The sequence below is a fragment of the Cornus florida genome, unplaced genomic scaffold (genome assembly GCF_030987335.1).
Source record: "Cornus florida cultivar Cherokee Brave unplaced genomic scaffold, ASM3098733v1 CherokeeBrave_3.0.0_Hap2_Chr08, whole genome shotgun sequence".
In the NCBI taxonomy this organism is placed as follows: Eukaryota; Viridiplantae; Streptophyta; class Magnoliopsida; order Cornales; family Cornaceae; genus Cornus; species Cornus florida.
In genome coordinates this window covers 17,639,317-17,655,853 of record NW_026775578.1, presented here as the reverse complement: position 1 = coordinate 17,655,853, position 16,537 = coordinate 17,639,317, and the positions used below count along the sequence as shown (strand labels likewise).

Below are 16,537 nucleotides of genomic sequence, written 5' to 3'. Positions count from 1 at the left end.
ACCAAGCTCCTCCACTCATCTCTCTTCCGAGTCACAGGGTAAGTATTTCGTATTTGATATAACAAGCTCAACAACTTGCCAGTAATTCTCCAAATTACATGTATACTACTATATGCTATATATATCAATTACAACAAGGATAAGAAACCTCATGTTATAAAGGAAAACCACTATGTAACACTTTCCTTTCGCTCATCATCATATTACTCGCTAAAACATATCAAACTCTAAATGCTCTTCCGTAATTTTACTTTCCTTCTGACATTTGGTGCTCTCCTTATTCTGCAAATACATGTCTGAAGTGACGACATTCCCAAAATCACAGAATTTAGGCAGCTCCGGTGGTATTGCACATCGTATCAAAGCCCAGTTGAGGCCCTCAAAGAATGAGTGCTGTTTGATCTCAGCTGCTCCTTTCACAGAACCTAACCGATTCTCAGGCTCCTTCGCTAATAGCCCTCTGATCAGATCTCTGGCATGAAAACTAACTATAGGACTTTCGGGGAACTTGAGACTATGGGAAACAACATTGGCTAACGTGTCCTCATTTCCAGGGCCCTTAAAGGGTGTCTTACCGTAAATTAACTCGTACAGAAAGATTCCGAATGTCCACCAATCGACAGCACTCCCATGGCCCTCTCCTTTTATGATCTCTGGAGCCAGATATTCATGAGTTCCAACAAACGAGTTGGACCGGGCACTGGTTGGCTCTGCTACAAGCTGGGGCAGTGGGCTGACCTGGGCAGCTAGATCAGATTTTAACTTTCGGGCTTTTGCCGTGGCAGATAGAAGCTTAGGGGTGAAGCATGGAACATGCCAAGAGGGTTGGAGGCAGAAAGGGTCTATGCAGCTAGATTCTGTGCATGGGCTTGAAGTCTTTTTCGATGGTTTCGATGGCTCAACAACAGGTGATGCTGATTTGAGCACTATTGGACTGACAGCGCATCTGAGTGACAAGTCAAAATCTGATAGCATGATGTGACCATCTTCTCGGACCAGGATGTTCTCTGGTTTTAAGTCTCGGTATACTACTCCAAGCATGTGTAGGTACTCCAATGCAAGGAGGACTTCAGCAACATAAAATCTGCACAGGTAAATCATTAAATTAGACCAGGAAATATAGTGTGATGCAAAATTATGGAGATAAATATGTTGCAATCCTATTAAAAAAAACAGTAAAAGGACCACCAGAGCATTGGCTTGAGTGTTATATCCTCAACCTCACGAAGGGGAGGTTGAGGGTTCAAGCCCGAGTGGTGGGCATGTGTGAGTGAGTAAACTTTACCTATCGACTGGGGAAAAGAAAAAGATAACATGTAATATGGATGGTTAAGAATGTGTCAAGTACTCGTGCTAACAAGATGCAACATGGCATAAATAGGATGTGTCCAACAAAATGCTGTTGGACACAAAACTGACAAAGGCAAGGACATCATTCCAGATCAGTTCTCATAGACACACCTCTTGCAAAATTTCAAAATGTGAACAACTCTCATACTAGATACTATGTTACTTTGAAACGTCATCTTACCAATTGTTTACAAGAAGAAAAATGCATATCGACAATTCAGTCACTTCTGATGTCAGGTTGTATGAAACAGGCACCCTGATGACTAATACACAAGCAATCAAGTACATTCAACATGGCAAACAAAGGACAGAAACTCATTCCTGGGCTAGCCAACTCATTCCATCTACTAATTAACCATTGCATAATTGAGGTTCAGCCTTCCATAATCTTTCACTGGTTAATTCCACTAGGACCGTTTAAAGACTAAATATTGGCCAATTAATTCCACTAATTCACAGAGATTTACTAGGCCCCAGAAAGGTACCAGCTTCAGTATCCCAAAATTAAAGATAGAGCTTTTTATCCCACATAGAGCTGTGGTTTAGCACTTGACCTATTAACCTATAAATTATCCTGTTTTAAGATTTAAACTTTTGCTTGTAAATGAAAACCTTCATCCACATCGTGCTATAAATGCATGGACAGAGAAAGTGAATAACATATCATGGATCATCTCTTAAGATATTCTGAAATTCTAACAAAGATTTTGGATGTCGGTCATCTTGTAAGATATTTTTATTGCCATCCTACAGCTATATAGATTAATTAAGATTAAGCATAAAAGAAAGGGCAAGCGTTTAAAAGGTAGATAATCAAGACCACATGATACGCACAGACCAATTACTCAATCAGACATGGTTCAGACTTCACAGACATATATTTTTTTTTCCTAGTTGACATAAATTAGTTTTGAGCTGGTCACATGTAAAGTAAATGTCATTTTTAACTTGACAGAATATGCATCAATTATCAGCAATGAACCTCAACTTGAAAATGCCTACCTGGCTGCTTGTTCAGAGAAACTCTTGCCAGGTTGCTTTTGCCGGAGCACATGCAGATCTCCACCTGGACAATATTCCATAGCCAGACACAAAAATTTGTTTGTTGTAAAATGGGCATATAGTGTCGGGAGAAATGGGTGATCCAACATCTGCAGTATCTCCTTTTCAGTTTGAGCCCTTGCCAATTTCTTCCTGGTAGCCAAAAACTCATTGTCCATAACTTTCAAAGCAAATAGGCAATTTGTGCCACTTAGCCCAGCAAGGTAAACAGTTGCAATGTCCCCGCTACCAAGTTTCTTGAGGAGCTTAAAATGTCTCAAACCTAAGCTTCCGTGCTGCTTCTGAACACAACGGATGGCTTCCCATCTCAAGTCTTTTGACATGTGAGGCCTATAGCCACTACGGCTGGACCCACTTAGAGAGCTCTCCTCACTAATGCTTGTACTACTGCTACATTCACCAATGCTACTTTTTGAGCTGAGAGAGAACTCCCCTTTTTCTCTTGATCTTGAACTTTCATCAGCTTCTGTTACTACAATTTTACTCATGTTTCTACAATCTGAACTACAACCTATCTTGCTAGCACCAGAACCCACAGCAGTCGAACAGACTTCAATGCTAGATGCTTTCACCTTTTCTTTACTATCATTCTTTGGAGTATAGTTGGTCGTCTGGCAACCCATATTACTAGCACTGGGACCCAAATCATTATTGACTCCATTACTTGATTGATTAAAACTGCTGGAAGCAGAAGTTGGATCCTGTTTCAATTTCTTCTTGACAGATTTCTTATTCCCAAAAACAGGTTTGATTAAATGTAGGCTTGCAGACTTGATAACCTTACTGCCAGTGTCAACGCTAGATGGAGGAGATACAGACTGCAACTTGTCTTTCTCCTCCTTGTCTGGCCTTACTGATTCGATCAGAACTTCAACCGAGGTGGGAACAATCTCATCTACCATTGGTAGTTTCTCGCTACGAGTGCAAGAAGAAGAATGCGTGGATCTCAGCTTTCTATTCTGCACCAACTCTGCCTCAGAAATTTCATTCTCAGCACCGGTTGGCAAAGGAACAATTTCACTCTGCGGCAGTGGTTTGTTCATGCTTTCTTTTTGTGTAGACACATCCGCCGAAAGAGAAGAATACTGAGCAGTTTGGTTTGATAGTTCCACCTTGGACACTTGTTCAGTCAGCTTTTCATGGAAATTTGATGTGCTTGTTCCAGGAACAAGGGAGATTTCTACCAAATTCCCTTTACCTTCATTAATGGGATGACCAGACTCATTGGCCTCAACTACCACTGCTCTGTACAACTTTTTGATAGTTCCAGCTTCTGAGACCCTTGCTGAACCTGGTGGTTTGGACAACCTCTTCATGGCAGCCATCTCTGACGCCTGAGAGATACATAATCCTCTTAGAGCCTGCTTTAAACTCACAGACTCTGAAATTCCAATTCCTGATGCTTGAGATGAACCTACTCGAATTGGTTTCTTCATAGCACTCTTGTAAGAAGTGTTTTTACCAATTGGTGGACTCAGGCCCCTACGAGACATCCTGATATCTATTGCCTCAAAAAGCTGATTAATATCCTCCTCTATAGAATACTTTTGTCCAGGATTCAGCAGACAATGCTTTCTAGCATTTTCATCAAGTTTTGATTCAGCATCTAATTCTTCGATTGATTCAACAATTTCACAACAACCAGACGAAGTACCCATCTTTCCTTGATTAATTCAAATACTACAGAAGGTAGATGTTTGCTACAAGTTTACACTAACCCATTTCTGACAAAGCATTTCGGAGATAAAGAAGCCCAGGAATTAAGAAAACACAACAAATTCCCTTAAGTTTTCTTTAATCAAACTGAATACAATGATTAACGAGCTAGTAAAAACCCTTTTACTGTGTTCATAATGCAGCAGCTTCCAAATCCTGCCACAATCACCGACTTTCAGAAAAATATGCAAGTCAACAGTTTCATAGGGAAATACTCACAACTCATATTCAATACCAAAAAAGTCGATAACTCTATAATCATTCTTCCTATCGATAGCTTTTGTAAATTTGCTATGATTAAAATTTTCAGTTTCTGAATTGTCAGCCGAGCATATGATTCAGTTTCTTCTCACTTCATAAATTACTTATATCGGGATTTTTTATTCCGATTCACGTTGTTCAAAACAATTAAGTTTAATACAGTAGATGTCACAGAAAACAATAACCAACTACGTATCCAAATTTCAAAATAAAGGAGAAAAATCTGGTTTCATTTAATTTTTTCTCATTAAAAACACTGACATTCAAAAGAAAATATAATAAAAATTCACAACCCCAAACCATCATTTCATATCAGCTAAAAAATTATTTATTTGACATCAACTTATGACTGATTTCAGGTATAAATTCATATTTTAAAGGTACAAAATAATTCAAACAATTATAAAATTTTCTTGAAAACATAGATTAGTAAGAAAATATAAGTTCATTTAAGACATTTTATTGATTTTATTTATTTATTTTTTTTCAAGGAAGAGATTATATTGATGAAACTATACTTAATGTGAATCGACAAATTAACGAATAAATATCCAAAGTTACACAAACAAATTCACACTTTAGTTTTAGATCAAGAATCAAAATATGCATATGCCGAAAACAAAACCCAAACTACACCATAAAGTAGCAAGAAAACAGAATATTCAAACAGTACCGCAACCGCGAAACAAACCAAGAATTTAATCAAATCAGCACAAACAACATATGATCCATATATATATAGAGAGAACCGATATATGAACTTGCCTGACAGGAGATGAGAACCGCCGAATCTATGATCCGACAAGAAGTTTAGAGAGAGGTGTGCTAGAAGAATTAGGGTTTTTTTTAGAGAGAGAGAGACTAGTCACTGTATAAGCGAAGGAAATTGAAAGAAAAGAAATTTTTTGGGAGAGAAAGAAAGTGTTGGGTTGAAGTTGAAATTGAATGAGGAGAGAGAGAGAGAGAGATAAAGTCGAAAATATTGCTGCCAATCACGAGAATCGTCACTGTTTCTTTCCTCTCCTCTCAAATTTGGCGGAAGAAAAGTTGAAGACAAATGTGATATACATTAATAATGTACTACTCTTAGATATACATAGATACTGTATATATATATATACTGTATTACACAAACATATATATGCATGTATAGACTATAGAAGTATAGATACTAGGAAATAAAGCTATTATAAATACTTCGCTATATTCTATGCTAATATTATTAGTATTATTTTTCAAGAAAGAGACACCTATTCACTATGTTATTATTATATATATTTATATATTTAAGAAAGTGACACTCACAGACTACGGTGTTCTGAATAGCTCACATTTCCAAATATGTTGTTTTTCTTTCAAAAAATTGGTTTTTTGATGATTTTTTTTTTTTTTCAGTTGGATGAATATGAATTCAATTACATGTACATTCATATAAAGTTTAATAGAGATACACGTGTATATGCCAATATATTGACCTACATTTATACTACTATAAAATGTCTATAACTTTATATTAAAATGTTTCATAGAGTATTATTTATGAATTTTCAACCCAACAAATAAAAAGAAAGAAAGAACGTTTTACATTAAAAAAATATAATAGTAATAAATTATTTATTCCCTTTTTACAATATGGTAGAGCATAGCATCAAATTACCAAACAAGTTGTGTTTGGATAATTCAGCAATGGTGTGGACAGACCTTTTAATTATTATTTTTTTTCTTTTTCTTAAAGGCATGTCAGATATAGAACTATAAAAGTCTCCAAAGTCCAAACATATAACAACTGGCTTCATAACCATGGACCAGCAAAATTAAAAAGCTTACATAATAATTTATGCACATAAAGTGATATAGTTAGGATTTTTAAAATGATAAATGATGAATTTTCCCATAATATGTCACAATGAACTCGCGGGGGTAACTTAGTAAATAAATGGAATTTTGGAACAAACCCTATTAAGATTTTTCTAGAATGATATATGATGCAATTTGAACCATATTAGAATATGACAAAATAAACTTATATGTGACCTCACAAATAAATGAATTTTTAGAGCGGAACATAAAATTAAAGACATATAATTTTTGTATCATGTAAAATAATAAAATATAACTTAACGGGGTTGGCCTAATCGGTGAAAACTTGAACGGAGTGTCTCATGAAGTATTATATATCAGCTTCAAACTTCTATAAGTAAACAATATTTATAGGTGTACTTACACGGGTTGTGTCGGGCTAAGTCCTATGTGAATATATATATATATAAGTACAAATTGTTAACAAGCTTAGAAACATACAATTTTAATTTGTGGGCATGTAAAACAATAGAACATATTGGAAGCCATTTTTCACATGCATTTCCTTCCTAGCTTTTTATTTTTTCTCTCTAAGAAAAGCAAAGTTGAATAGAAATAGTAAAAAGGAAGTTGAAAAGAGAAGGGAAAGGACAAGAGAAAAATAGCTAGGCCGCGATGTGTTTTCAAAAAAGAGAAATAAAAAATCTTTGGTGTGACAAATTTAGGTTAATGCATGAGTAATGATGAGGACACTATGATTAAGCTAGCGTTATAACCAAGGAGAAGATGCTTTTTATAGGCTTGAAAAAACCTAGCCAAGAGCAAATTATAATGCTCATCCTTTTACTGAATTGAATTGATTGCTTTGGAGCCTCTTATTGTTTTACCCATTACACATACATATATATATATATATAGATATAGATATATATGTACGGTAGTGACATAATTTCCTTTAAGTGGGATTGGGTGAGATTGGTGTTATATATATGGATTTTAATGCAAGGCTTATTCAATGGAAAGTAACAGGAGAACCACCATCCACGTTGTTATCATTAAAGGAAGGAAAAAAGAAAGAAAGAAAAGATGAAGGCAAACTAATATTAATGTCCGTAGTATATATATGTTTGTGTAATACCACTTAATTAATTATTTAAAATAATATTTATATTCATAACAGTTCTTTTTATGTTTTACTTGGTTCTGATGCATACGTGAATAGGAGATGATGTCAGAATCACAAATCTCCTACTCTTAAATACACACACATATATATCTCGAATGTCATGACTTAGATTATTTGTCATTTTTTCAAATTAAAAAGTCCAAATTCGACATGCCAGGAAGAAAATTTTATGAACATATTATATATTTGTGTGTATATGTATGTATATACAGTATATTAGTCTTTTTGCACAAGTACTGGCTTGTATGAATGGAAATGAATTTTATGTACTTTGTTTGTTAAACCATTGAATGCAATTCAATTTAAGTAACTTAAGTGGCATTATTGCTCAAGACAACTGCATAACTTTAATAACATTTATCATGCAAGTCAACACTGATAGTGATCTAGACTCTAACTCTAATTCCAAGCGATGTTGGGTGTGTGGATTTTCTTTTACTTTTGAAAAAAAAAAAAAAAAAAAAAAAAAAAAATTGTGGTATAATTTTTACATGACTTCAATAATAAAATGTAACAAAAATAAAGGTAATTTTATTTATAGATTAGGTGTAACATATAAGCGCTTGTTCATTTATTCAAAAGTTTAAATTGTTGAGTCGTACTGCATACCCATTCATTTATACCCAATCACTCTCTTATCTAAATTCGATATGCGACAAATCTCTTTTCGTAACACTGAAATTGTCATACATCAGCATAACAAATTATTTTGTGTTAAGAAATAAATAAAATAAAATATTAAGATGATATCATTCTCGATTAATATAAATGTAATTAAATGAGTCCGACTTTCAAACATCGCGTCACACCACAGTTGTTACCCAATATCTATCAGTTCAAAATCAAGCGGAATTGTAAGCATATGACAGGGACATTAGTGTGTTTTGTGGTTTTAACTAGGTCTGAAGAAGCTAAAGCTATTCAGGCGTGTCATATGTTGTTGTTACTTACTACAACTGATATAACACTTTAGTCAACTGAAAGTGACTGAATACTATATAAGTATCAATTGGGGATCATAAAATACTATTGTTAATTGTATGAATGGAAAATGATAAGCTAAAAACAGACAAGTCATTGTGTCCCTTCTTCATGTGTTTAATCAAGGGCCAAGACAAAAAAATTTAATTAACTGCAAAACAAACTAATTATATCCTAGAAATGTTTGTGTAATTAAAGTTAGACAATGTAATTAAATTAATCATTGTGATATTATGTCTGGGAGCGTCGAATTAGAGCCTTGGATTTAAAATTGTGTCCCTTCTTCATGTCTTTAATTAAGGGTCAAGACAAGATTTCTTAATTAACTACAAAATAAACTAATTAAAATTAGACAATGCAATCAAATTAATGTTTGTGATATTATGTTTGGGAGGTTCGAATTAGTGCCTTAGTTTTAGAATTGTGTCCCTTCTTCATGTGTTTAATTAAGGGTCAAGACAAGATTTCTTAATTAACTGCAAAATAAACTAATTAAGTTAAACAATGCAACCAAATTAATCTTTGTGAGTTTAAGATTAAAGTCCGACAATGTTAGAGTTTGAACTTTGGTGCAAAATTTTATGGCCCGTAGATCTACCATATGTTACAAGATATGGTATATAATAAATCTATGAATTTCCATTAAGCAAATTTTTTTTTATACATGTCAATTAAGCAAAATGGTCAAGAGTTCGAACGTCTAAGCACAGGAGCCTGCAGTTTTCAATACTAGACCCGCCTATCACAATTGTCCACCCAATATATATATATATATATTATTAGACTTTAAAAAATACTGTATTTCACTCACTTCTGACTTCACTTCGCCTATTGCTGGTAAGTGGTAACTACAGTTCGCACTTCATCTAACATTCTAACCATCCAAAAAATATTATAAACATGTTTTTTTTTGGGGGGTAAATTATGAGCCCAGTACACAACTTTTTAGTTCCCTATATTCTACCAAATTGATGTTTCACCTAGGGCCCTTATGTGGCCGAGGCCCAATATGATGGCCCAAGTTGAATGATCTTCTTTTTTTATGTTGGGTAAGTGGGGGACAAAGACTCGATAGAACAGTAGAAGGAAGTTAAACAAAAAAGAAAAGAAAAGAAAAGAAAAGAAAAATATACATGAAAACAAAATATATAAAAGACAGGGAAGCCTAGGCAAAACGGACATCACCTGGGGAAAACTTGTAATCAACAATGAGAAGTTGATTCTCCAATCCCAATGGCCTTATTCAAGCAAATCAACAATACTCCTTAATTCGGTACTAAAAAGATAGGTGGATCAATTGAAATTGATTCACATGAAAAAAAAATTGCCAATTACATGCATTGATAAGTTATGGCATCAGGGTCACGGGATACTTGCATGTAATGACAATTTCCATACACACACACACATATATAAAATATAGATACATATATTTTCAAAACGTATCCAATCGAATTGTAATATTTATTTTATTTTTGAGTTTCGAGGTTGGAATTGAAACAAGTGCTAATTCACCAGATTTATATTTTAATTGAGAGCTAGTTGTCTTTAAGTCAAAACAGGTATATTTTGACCTTTAAGCGAAAGTACAACCGGTTGCACTTTAAACACAACCGGTTGCACTTTATGTAAGTGAAAAACTAGTTCTCAGTCAAAACAAAACCAGTTGTGTTTACTCTAACTAAAACTTGTTTTCAGATTAGCTTTCCAGAGTAAGATCACATTTTAAGGGATTAAAGTAGTGTGAGCTTGTGACCAAATGGGACAAGCATTAAAGTGGTTGGATGTCGAATGGTGCACGCCCAACCCACCATGGGTAGCAATCAACTCTCATGAATTGTTAAACAAAGTTGATTTATGCTGTCCGTATTAACCTCAAATATAATATTAATTACAAATTTGTTTTCCCCTAACTACACGATCTCTCATAGGCTTCTCCCTTCACTTTTTTCTCAATACAATGAAATCTCATCCTTACCTAAGGCAGATATTTCAATTGGCAATTTCAAAATTGGATGATTATGAATTTGCGAGAAGGGCATGAACAGTCTATGAATCAAAATCTTGGAGTTGTAAATGAAATTAGGAATCTCAATCTTGAATTGTTGATCCTCACCCTAACTGAAATCAAGGGTATTTCTTTGTCGTGGATGTCAATCTTAGTAATATTGTTGCCTCCTGCATTCTTAATTATTATTATTTTTTTAATTTACATGTTCTTGCTAGAATCAAAAGAGATTTCTTTGAGATAGGAGTGTTCAAGGATATGCATGCTAAGAATAATTTCAATGAGCTTCTACTTCTCAAAACATCACCTAAAATTACTTCGAAAAGTCGCATTCACCAAACGGCTTTTCTATTCTAAGTCCATTGCGACAAAGTAATTCCTTAAGGCCTTTTTAGTTAAAGGACTTTTTGTGTTTGAAAGCTCCCCCAAACACTTAATTTCCTAATGGACTTTGGAAGGGAAGAGCAAGTTTAATTTAAAAATGAAATATGGCCCAAAAAAAATCTCTATTTGACAGGCTTCTTCATATACCTATGAATTAAGAAGAAGAAGAAGAAGAAGAAGAAGAAGAAGAGGGAAAAAAAAAAAAAATAAAAAATAAAAAAAAGGAAAATGTGAGCTCTCTATCAACTCACTAAAAGAAAATGGTTTTTCTAAAAAAAAGGCATTTTTTATTTTTATTTTTTTCTGCTCTTACTTCTTTTTTTTTTTTTAAAGGGCAATAAATCTTATCAATTTTTGAATATGCCAATTTTTGGGCTCTTTATTTCCTTCAATTTATTTCTCATTTTCATAATTTTACTATACATGCAAAAATTCGTCAACTTAAAAAAGTTAAAAAAATAATCATAACACATTTGGTAAAGGAATCAATGTAATGGAAATAGGAATAGACGGAAATTACACATATCTTTATTAAAGGTTTATGCTTCTATTTTTACAAATTTATAGAAGAATTAGGATTGGACTTAGCGTTACTCGTCGCCAATATCCTTCCATAACCGATATTGTTTCCTTCTCCACTTCTACCGTATAAAAGAAGTATATGGGTCAACTGTTTGGCCCGGAGACTGGTTGCTGGGTTAATTATTCATGGGCCTATTTCACAGGCTAGAAGCATGTCTTGCTCCGCATTGGACCTTGCCTTTGGGCCTAGTATGTGCCAAGCCCAAGATGTGGGCTTCATTTGTTGATGTGTCAGATTCTTATTGGGGATAAGATTTTTTTTCCCACATCAAGAGTTCTAAATAGATACATACTGTTGGCCTACTAAAAACGATAAATTAGGGCACTGTTTTTGTAGTATTGTGTAGGGAAACAGATTATTTAGTCCTACCAAAAAGGCCGAATATCTTATCATGTAGCATAGCAATGCATGTGAATTGTGAACAGATACCACTCACTTTTATGACTGGACACCATTGAGTTGCAGAAAAGGAAACAGATCAAATGTTCCCCAAAGCCGACGACATTCTGCCGACATGTCAACTGTACCCTCAACCCGTAAACCATGCCCTCCACAATTCCCACATAAGATTACAATCCAAACAAATGTTGGGACATGACACCCCCTAAATCTATAATCAAAACAACGTCATTAAATTAAGAATACATCGTAATTGTATCGTTGTTGCGTATTCAATTTATTTACACTGAATGATAATGTAGCTCGACTTCTTATTTGCTTACTAAAAAAAATCATATAAATAACAAATAAAGAAGAATAGATTTCAATGCTATAAATTTAAATAGTGATTTATGTTTAGTGTCAAGATATCTGGTTTGAACTTAAGTTGCATTCTAAATAAAAATGATCTATTTTAATTCATATAATCCACGTGTAATCTAAATTCTGTATTCTTATAACAAAAATAGGATGATTTTGAATTATAACTCGTACGTAAATTGACTTAGATTGATAGCATTTCTTCATCATTTAATTAGTTAAAATAAAAATTCAAAATTAAGAAAATAAATAACTAATCGAATTCAATCTCGAGTCGAATTAATCCAATCATCTTAACATTTAATTTATTCGTATCAATGATCTGAGTTGAAATCTTTTAAGACGCGCAACACTTGTTCTATCGCATTTTATGGATCCCGACCATTACTAGTGTCCACTCATCCCACTTTCAAAAGGATGTAAATGGACAAATTGAGGTCACCACAACAGTATGTGGCTTCCCCATTGCACAGTAAAAATATCTCGCACATGTGCAAAGGTACAAAAGCACTTTTGCTGTTTTTGTTTGTGATGAAATTGGAATTCTCGACTTCTTCTTCTTCTTATTTTCTTTCATTCCCAACGTGCATTATTGAGGCCCATACCCATGAAGGGTCCCCTCGTGTAAGAGACCATGAAGCCCATCACTTGTTTTATTTTTTACAAGTAGGGATTCACTTTATTTGCATGTTATCCTACGAGCACCCAAAATTGCCTACAACATTATCATCATTTACTGCACAGAATATTTGTGTTCATGAACCAGGACAAGCTGACTCACTTCTCTTTTTTTTTTTTTTTATTCCTTCCTTTTTTTTTTTTTTTAGGTACCTTCACTTTTTCCAATAATGTTAATTAATACGGAGTATTATTTTGTTTTTATTTTTAAAATAACACACATACTAATGGCTTGGCACAATATTTAAATTATTTTATTGTGATATGAAAATCACGTGTTCAAAAGGTAAACTAGCCTTTTTATATGGAGAAATAAAATTGCATACATTTTACCCTCTCCCGACTTACATACACGCGACCCCCTTCGTATCCTCTAATAGAAAGAGTACAGTACGGCATACCAGGCCCTGCGACGCAATAAATACTGACACAAGGACTCCCTCTCAATTCAAATGAGACTGGGATTGACAAAAGCCCACAATAAATCTTGGTGACGTGTGTATGAAATTCTTAGTGTTGGCAATATTGCATACACTAACGGAAAAGCTAGGAGGTAAGATATATATGTATTTCAGATCAACCATACATTTTACTATCTATTTCATGAGTAAATATCAACCATACATTTTAGATCTACTCTAGCAGATAGTAAAAACCATATGCTATAATATACCTCATTGGCAATGTAAATACACAGACTCAGCTAGGATCATATTGTAATTCACCATCTTCCTTACCTTCATCCATTTATATGCTACTGCAAATTAACAAAACAACACTCCAATTGTGTGTGTAAGAGAGAGATCTAGAGATGGAAGGAGACAACTCAAATGCACTCTACAGAGAGTGTTTGAGAAACCATGCGGCCAGTCTCGGCAGCTACGCCACCGACGGCTGCGGGGAGTTCACGCTGGACGACACTTCTCCCGGTGGCCTCCAATGCGCTGCATGCGGCTGCCACCGCAACTTCCACCGCAAACTGTCCTACGCCGCCCCTAGAGGAGTGAGCTGCAGCAGCGGCGCCCGTGATCATCATGATCAGGACCACCCAGAAATGGCTGGCGATATGATGATGATGGACTGTGGCGGTGGCGGAGGGCGGCAGGCGGGGTCGGATTTGCCGGAGTCGGAGAGAAGCTACGGGAAGAAGCGTTTCAGGTCGAAGTTCACGGCGGATCAGAAGGAGAAGATGCTAGCATTTGCGGAGAAACTGGGATGGAAGCTGCAGAGAAAAGATCAAGAAGATGAGATTGAAGGGTTCTGCAGAGGAGTTGGAGTGAGCAGACAGGTATTCAAAGTGTGGATGCATAACCATAAGAACTCTGCTTCTTCTTCTACTGCCTCTACTGGCAATGCCTCTTCTCTTACTCAGTAGAGATCGAGCTAGAGACAAGACATTTCTATTTTTAGGTTTTTTTTAGTTCCTTTTTAGGTCATGTTTGGTGAATTTTTTTAAAATTATTATTATTATTACTATTTTTGGGTATTTGTGGGTAGATCTAATCTTTGGTTGTGGCTTCTTATTTTTATTCTTTTATTTTTAATATAGGTTTAACAAAAATGAGAATGGAATTAGTACTGCAAGGACAAATTGATGATATATATTGCAATATAAATAAAGGATGTTTGTTGACCAATATTGATAACTAAAAAAACGAGAAATCTATTACAAAATTATGTCCGGCCCAAAAAATAAAAGAATAATTAATAAAAAAGAGGTCATTGTAAATTGTAATTACTAGTACAAACCTAGGTGAAGAATTACCCTTGCATCATTGTATCATGTTTTTGTGTGCTCTCTGGTGCCATTAGCTTCAAATTTGATAGGCGATAGTTTCTTTAACATTGTTGTATAAAGGTCAAATGTGGAATTTCAGTTCATTGTTCTACCCGCTCATCTTGGATTCTTGGTGTGCTTTTGTAATTACCAGTACAAACCTAGCTTACTAAAATCAACTTTATACCATAATCTTATACTCTGTATAACAAAAACCAATATTAGTATTGATCCCAGATCCATGAGAGGGGGTCATGTGGTATGTTCTATTGCATAAAAATTAGGGTGGTAATTAGGCGGGATGTGAATATATCATGAATTTTTTTGGTGATTTGTAGGTCGACAAGTATTAATTTGACAAATCAACTCGCATCTAACCCAATAACTGTAATATTTTCAGAGAAATAAACTCAGAATTATAGTGAGTTTAAACCTAACTAAAAGCACAAAATGGTACCACTCAATTTGTATTGGAAAAAAAAAAAAAACAAAAAACAGTCACTCAAGGCATTGTACCACTCAATTTCTGTTTTACTCTAATACAGTAATGATCTTTGCAGTAGAAAATGTTTTTCATGATTTTTTTAAATTATTAATTATTTATAATTAGGATGCAATGACGTTAACTAATTATGGCTATTGTACCACTCAATTTCAGGTTTACTCTGTCTCATTCCCATTTTCAGTTGGGGTAGCTTAAGTTTTGACACAACTTTATTAGTGAAAAAAAGAGTGTGTACTCCTTTACTTTTTGACAATACTTGTCTTCGGAAAACAAAAAAATATCTTTCTTCTGGTAGGTGGCTCAATAAAATTTTAACACGTGTCTTATAAAAAGAAGTAATATTAAAAAAATAAAAATAGATTAGAGCTAATTTTTAATGGGTTAATCGGTAAAAAAAAATTTCGAGCAAATCTCCCCGATAACTTCCAAACCCTAATCATCTTTCGCGTGTCTTCTTCTTCTTCTTTCTTTTTTTTTTTTTTTTTTTTAATTTTTAATTTTTTTTTATTTTATGAAACCCTAGTTCAACCGCAATTCATAAATTAAAAAAAAAAAACGAATTCACAGTACCAAACACACATCACCACTCACCAGTTTGCTTACTGTCTTCTTTATACTAAACCTTTTTTTGCTCAAACACGAGGGATAAAAACATGGAAGAAGTGTTGGCTTTGTAGATCAAAGCTTTAAATATACAAGTATTTTATGAAATTCTTCCAGAAACTTTCTATCCCTCTTTTTGTGATTATGCAACGACTTACACAGAAGATGGTAGGGTGATGAAGACCTATTTGCGAATCTTTCTTGTAGTTGGAGTTGTTAGAGAAATCAGAAAGGGTTTTATTTTAGGAAAAATTACATATAAATGGAATCAAAGTTCCATATTTACTTAGAAACTGAGTCAAAGTTCCATATTTCTCTAAAATGAATTGCTGAGGTGGCACATGATTTTTTACTGTTTAGAAATTGTGGTGCCTAAAATACCCTTCCGCGAAGGTACTACTTTTTTTTCGAATGTACTACTTTTTGGCGTCCAGATACCATATTTTTTAAACACCCGCGAATGTACTACTTTTTCTCTGAAGGTACTACTTTTTTGAACTGAATGTACTACTTTTTTGTTAGGGAATGGCATTTTAGGCACCATAATTTTCTAAACAGTAAAAAATCATGTGCCACCTCAACAATCCATTTTAGAAAAATATAGAACTTTGATTCAGTCTCTAAGTAAATATGGAACTTTGACTCCATTTATATGTAATTTTCCCTTATTTTAAACCGGATTAACTCGTTCACATTCGAAACCTGCATGCATGACTTCCTAAATCTAACGTAGTTTATTCTAAATAAAGAGCACTAATAGCATAGCAAACTTGTTAACAAATCTTTATAGACACCACAGATATATATATAATACTCTCTATAGGCTAAGCACATGCAATTTCAGAACTTCGAACGGTTTTGTTAAGCATTACACCAGTATTCGT

General features: G+C 34.2%; 2 protein-coding genes across 2 annotated transcripts; one reads left to right on the top strand and one right to left on the bottom strand.

Moving 5' to 3' along the window:
- Positions 1 to 31: 31 nt before the first annotated feature.
- LOC132270132 (serine/threonine-protein kinase D6PK-like) lies at positions 32 to 4,284 on the bottom strand. Its single transcript, XM_059771334.1, has 2 exons — positions 2,353 to 4,284; positions 32 to 1,084 (listed from the first exon to the last, which is right to left on the bottom strand). Exons 1-2 carry the CDS (start codon positions 4,068 to 4,070, stop codon positions 211 to 213), a joined length of 2,592 nt encoding a protein of 863 aa, XP_059627317.1. The 5' UTR covers positions 4,071 to 4,284; the 3' UTR covers positions 32 to 210.
- Positions 4,285 to 13,301: 9,017 nt separating this feature from the next.
- On the top strand, positions 13,302 to 14,254 carry LOC132268456 (zinc-finger homeodomain protein 10-like). Its single transcript, XM_059769301.1, has one exon. It carries the CDS (start codon positions 13,580 to 13,582, stop codon positions 14,141 to 14,143), a length of 564 nt encoding a protein of 187 aa, XP_059625284.1. The 5' UTR covers positions 13,302 to 13,579; the 3' UTR covers positions 14,144 to 14,254.
- The last annotated feature ends 2,283 nt before the right edge of the window (positions 14,255 to 16,537 follow it).

Coding starts and splice junctions, on each gene's coding strand:
- LOC132270132 (XM_059771334.1), bottom strand. CDS start 4,070: ATGGGTACTTCGTCTGGTTGTTGTGAAATTGTTGAATCAATCGAAGAA. Junction 1,085..2,352: donor TTCTCTGAACAAGCAGCCAG/GTAGGCATTTTC, acceptor TTACCTGTGCAG/ATTTTATGTTGCTGAAGTCC.
- LOC132268456 (XM_059769301.1), top strand. CDS start 13,580: ATGGAAGGAGACAACTCAAATGCACTCTACAGAGAGTGTTTGAGAAAC.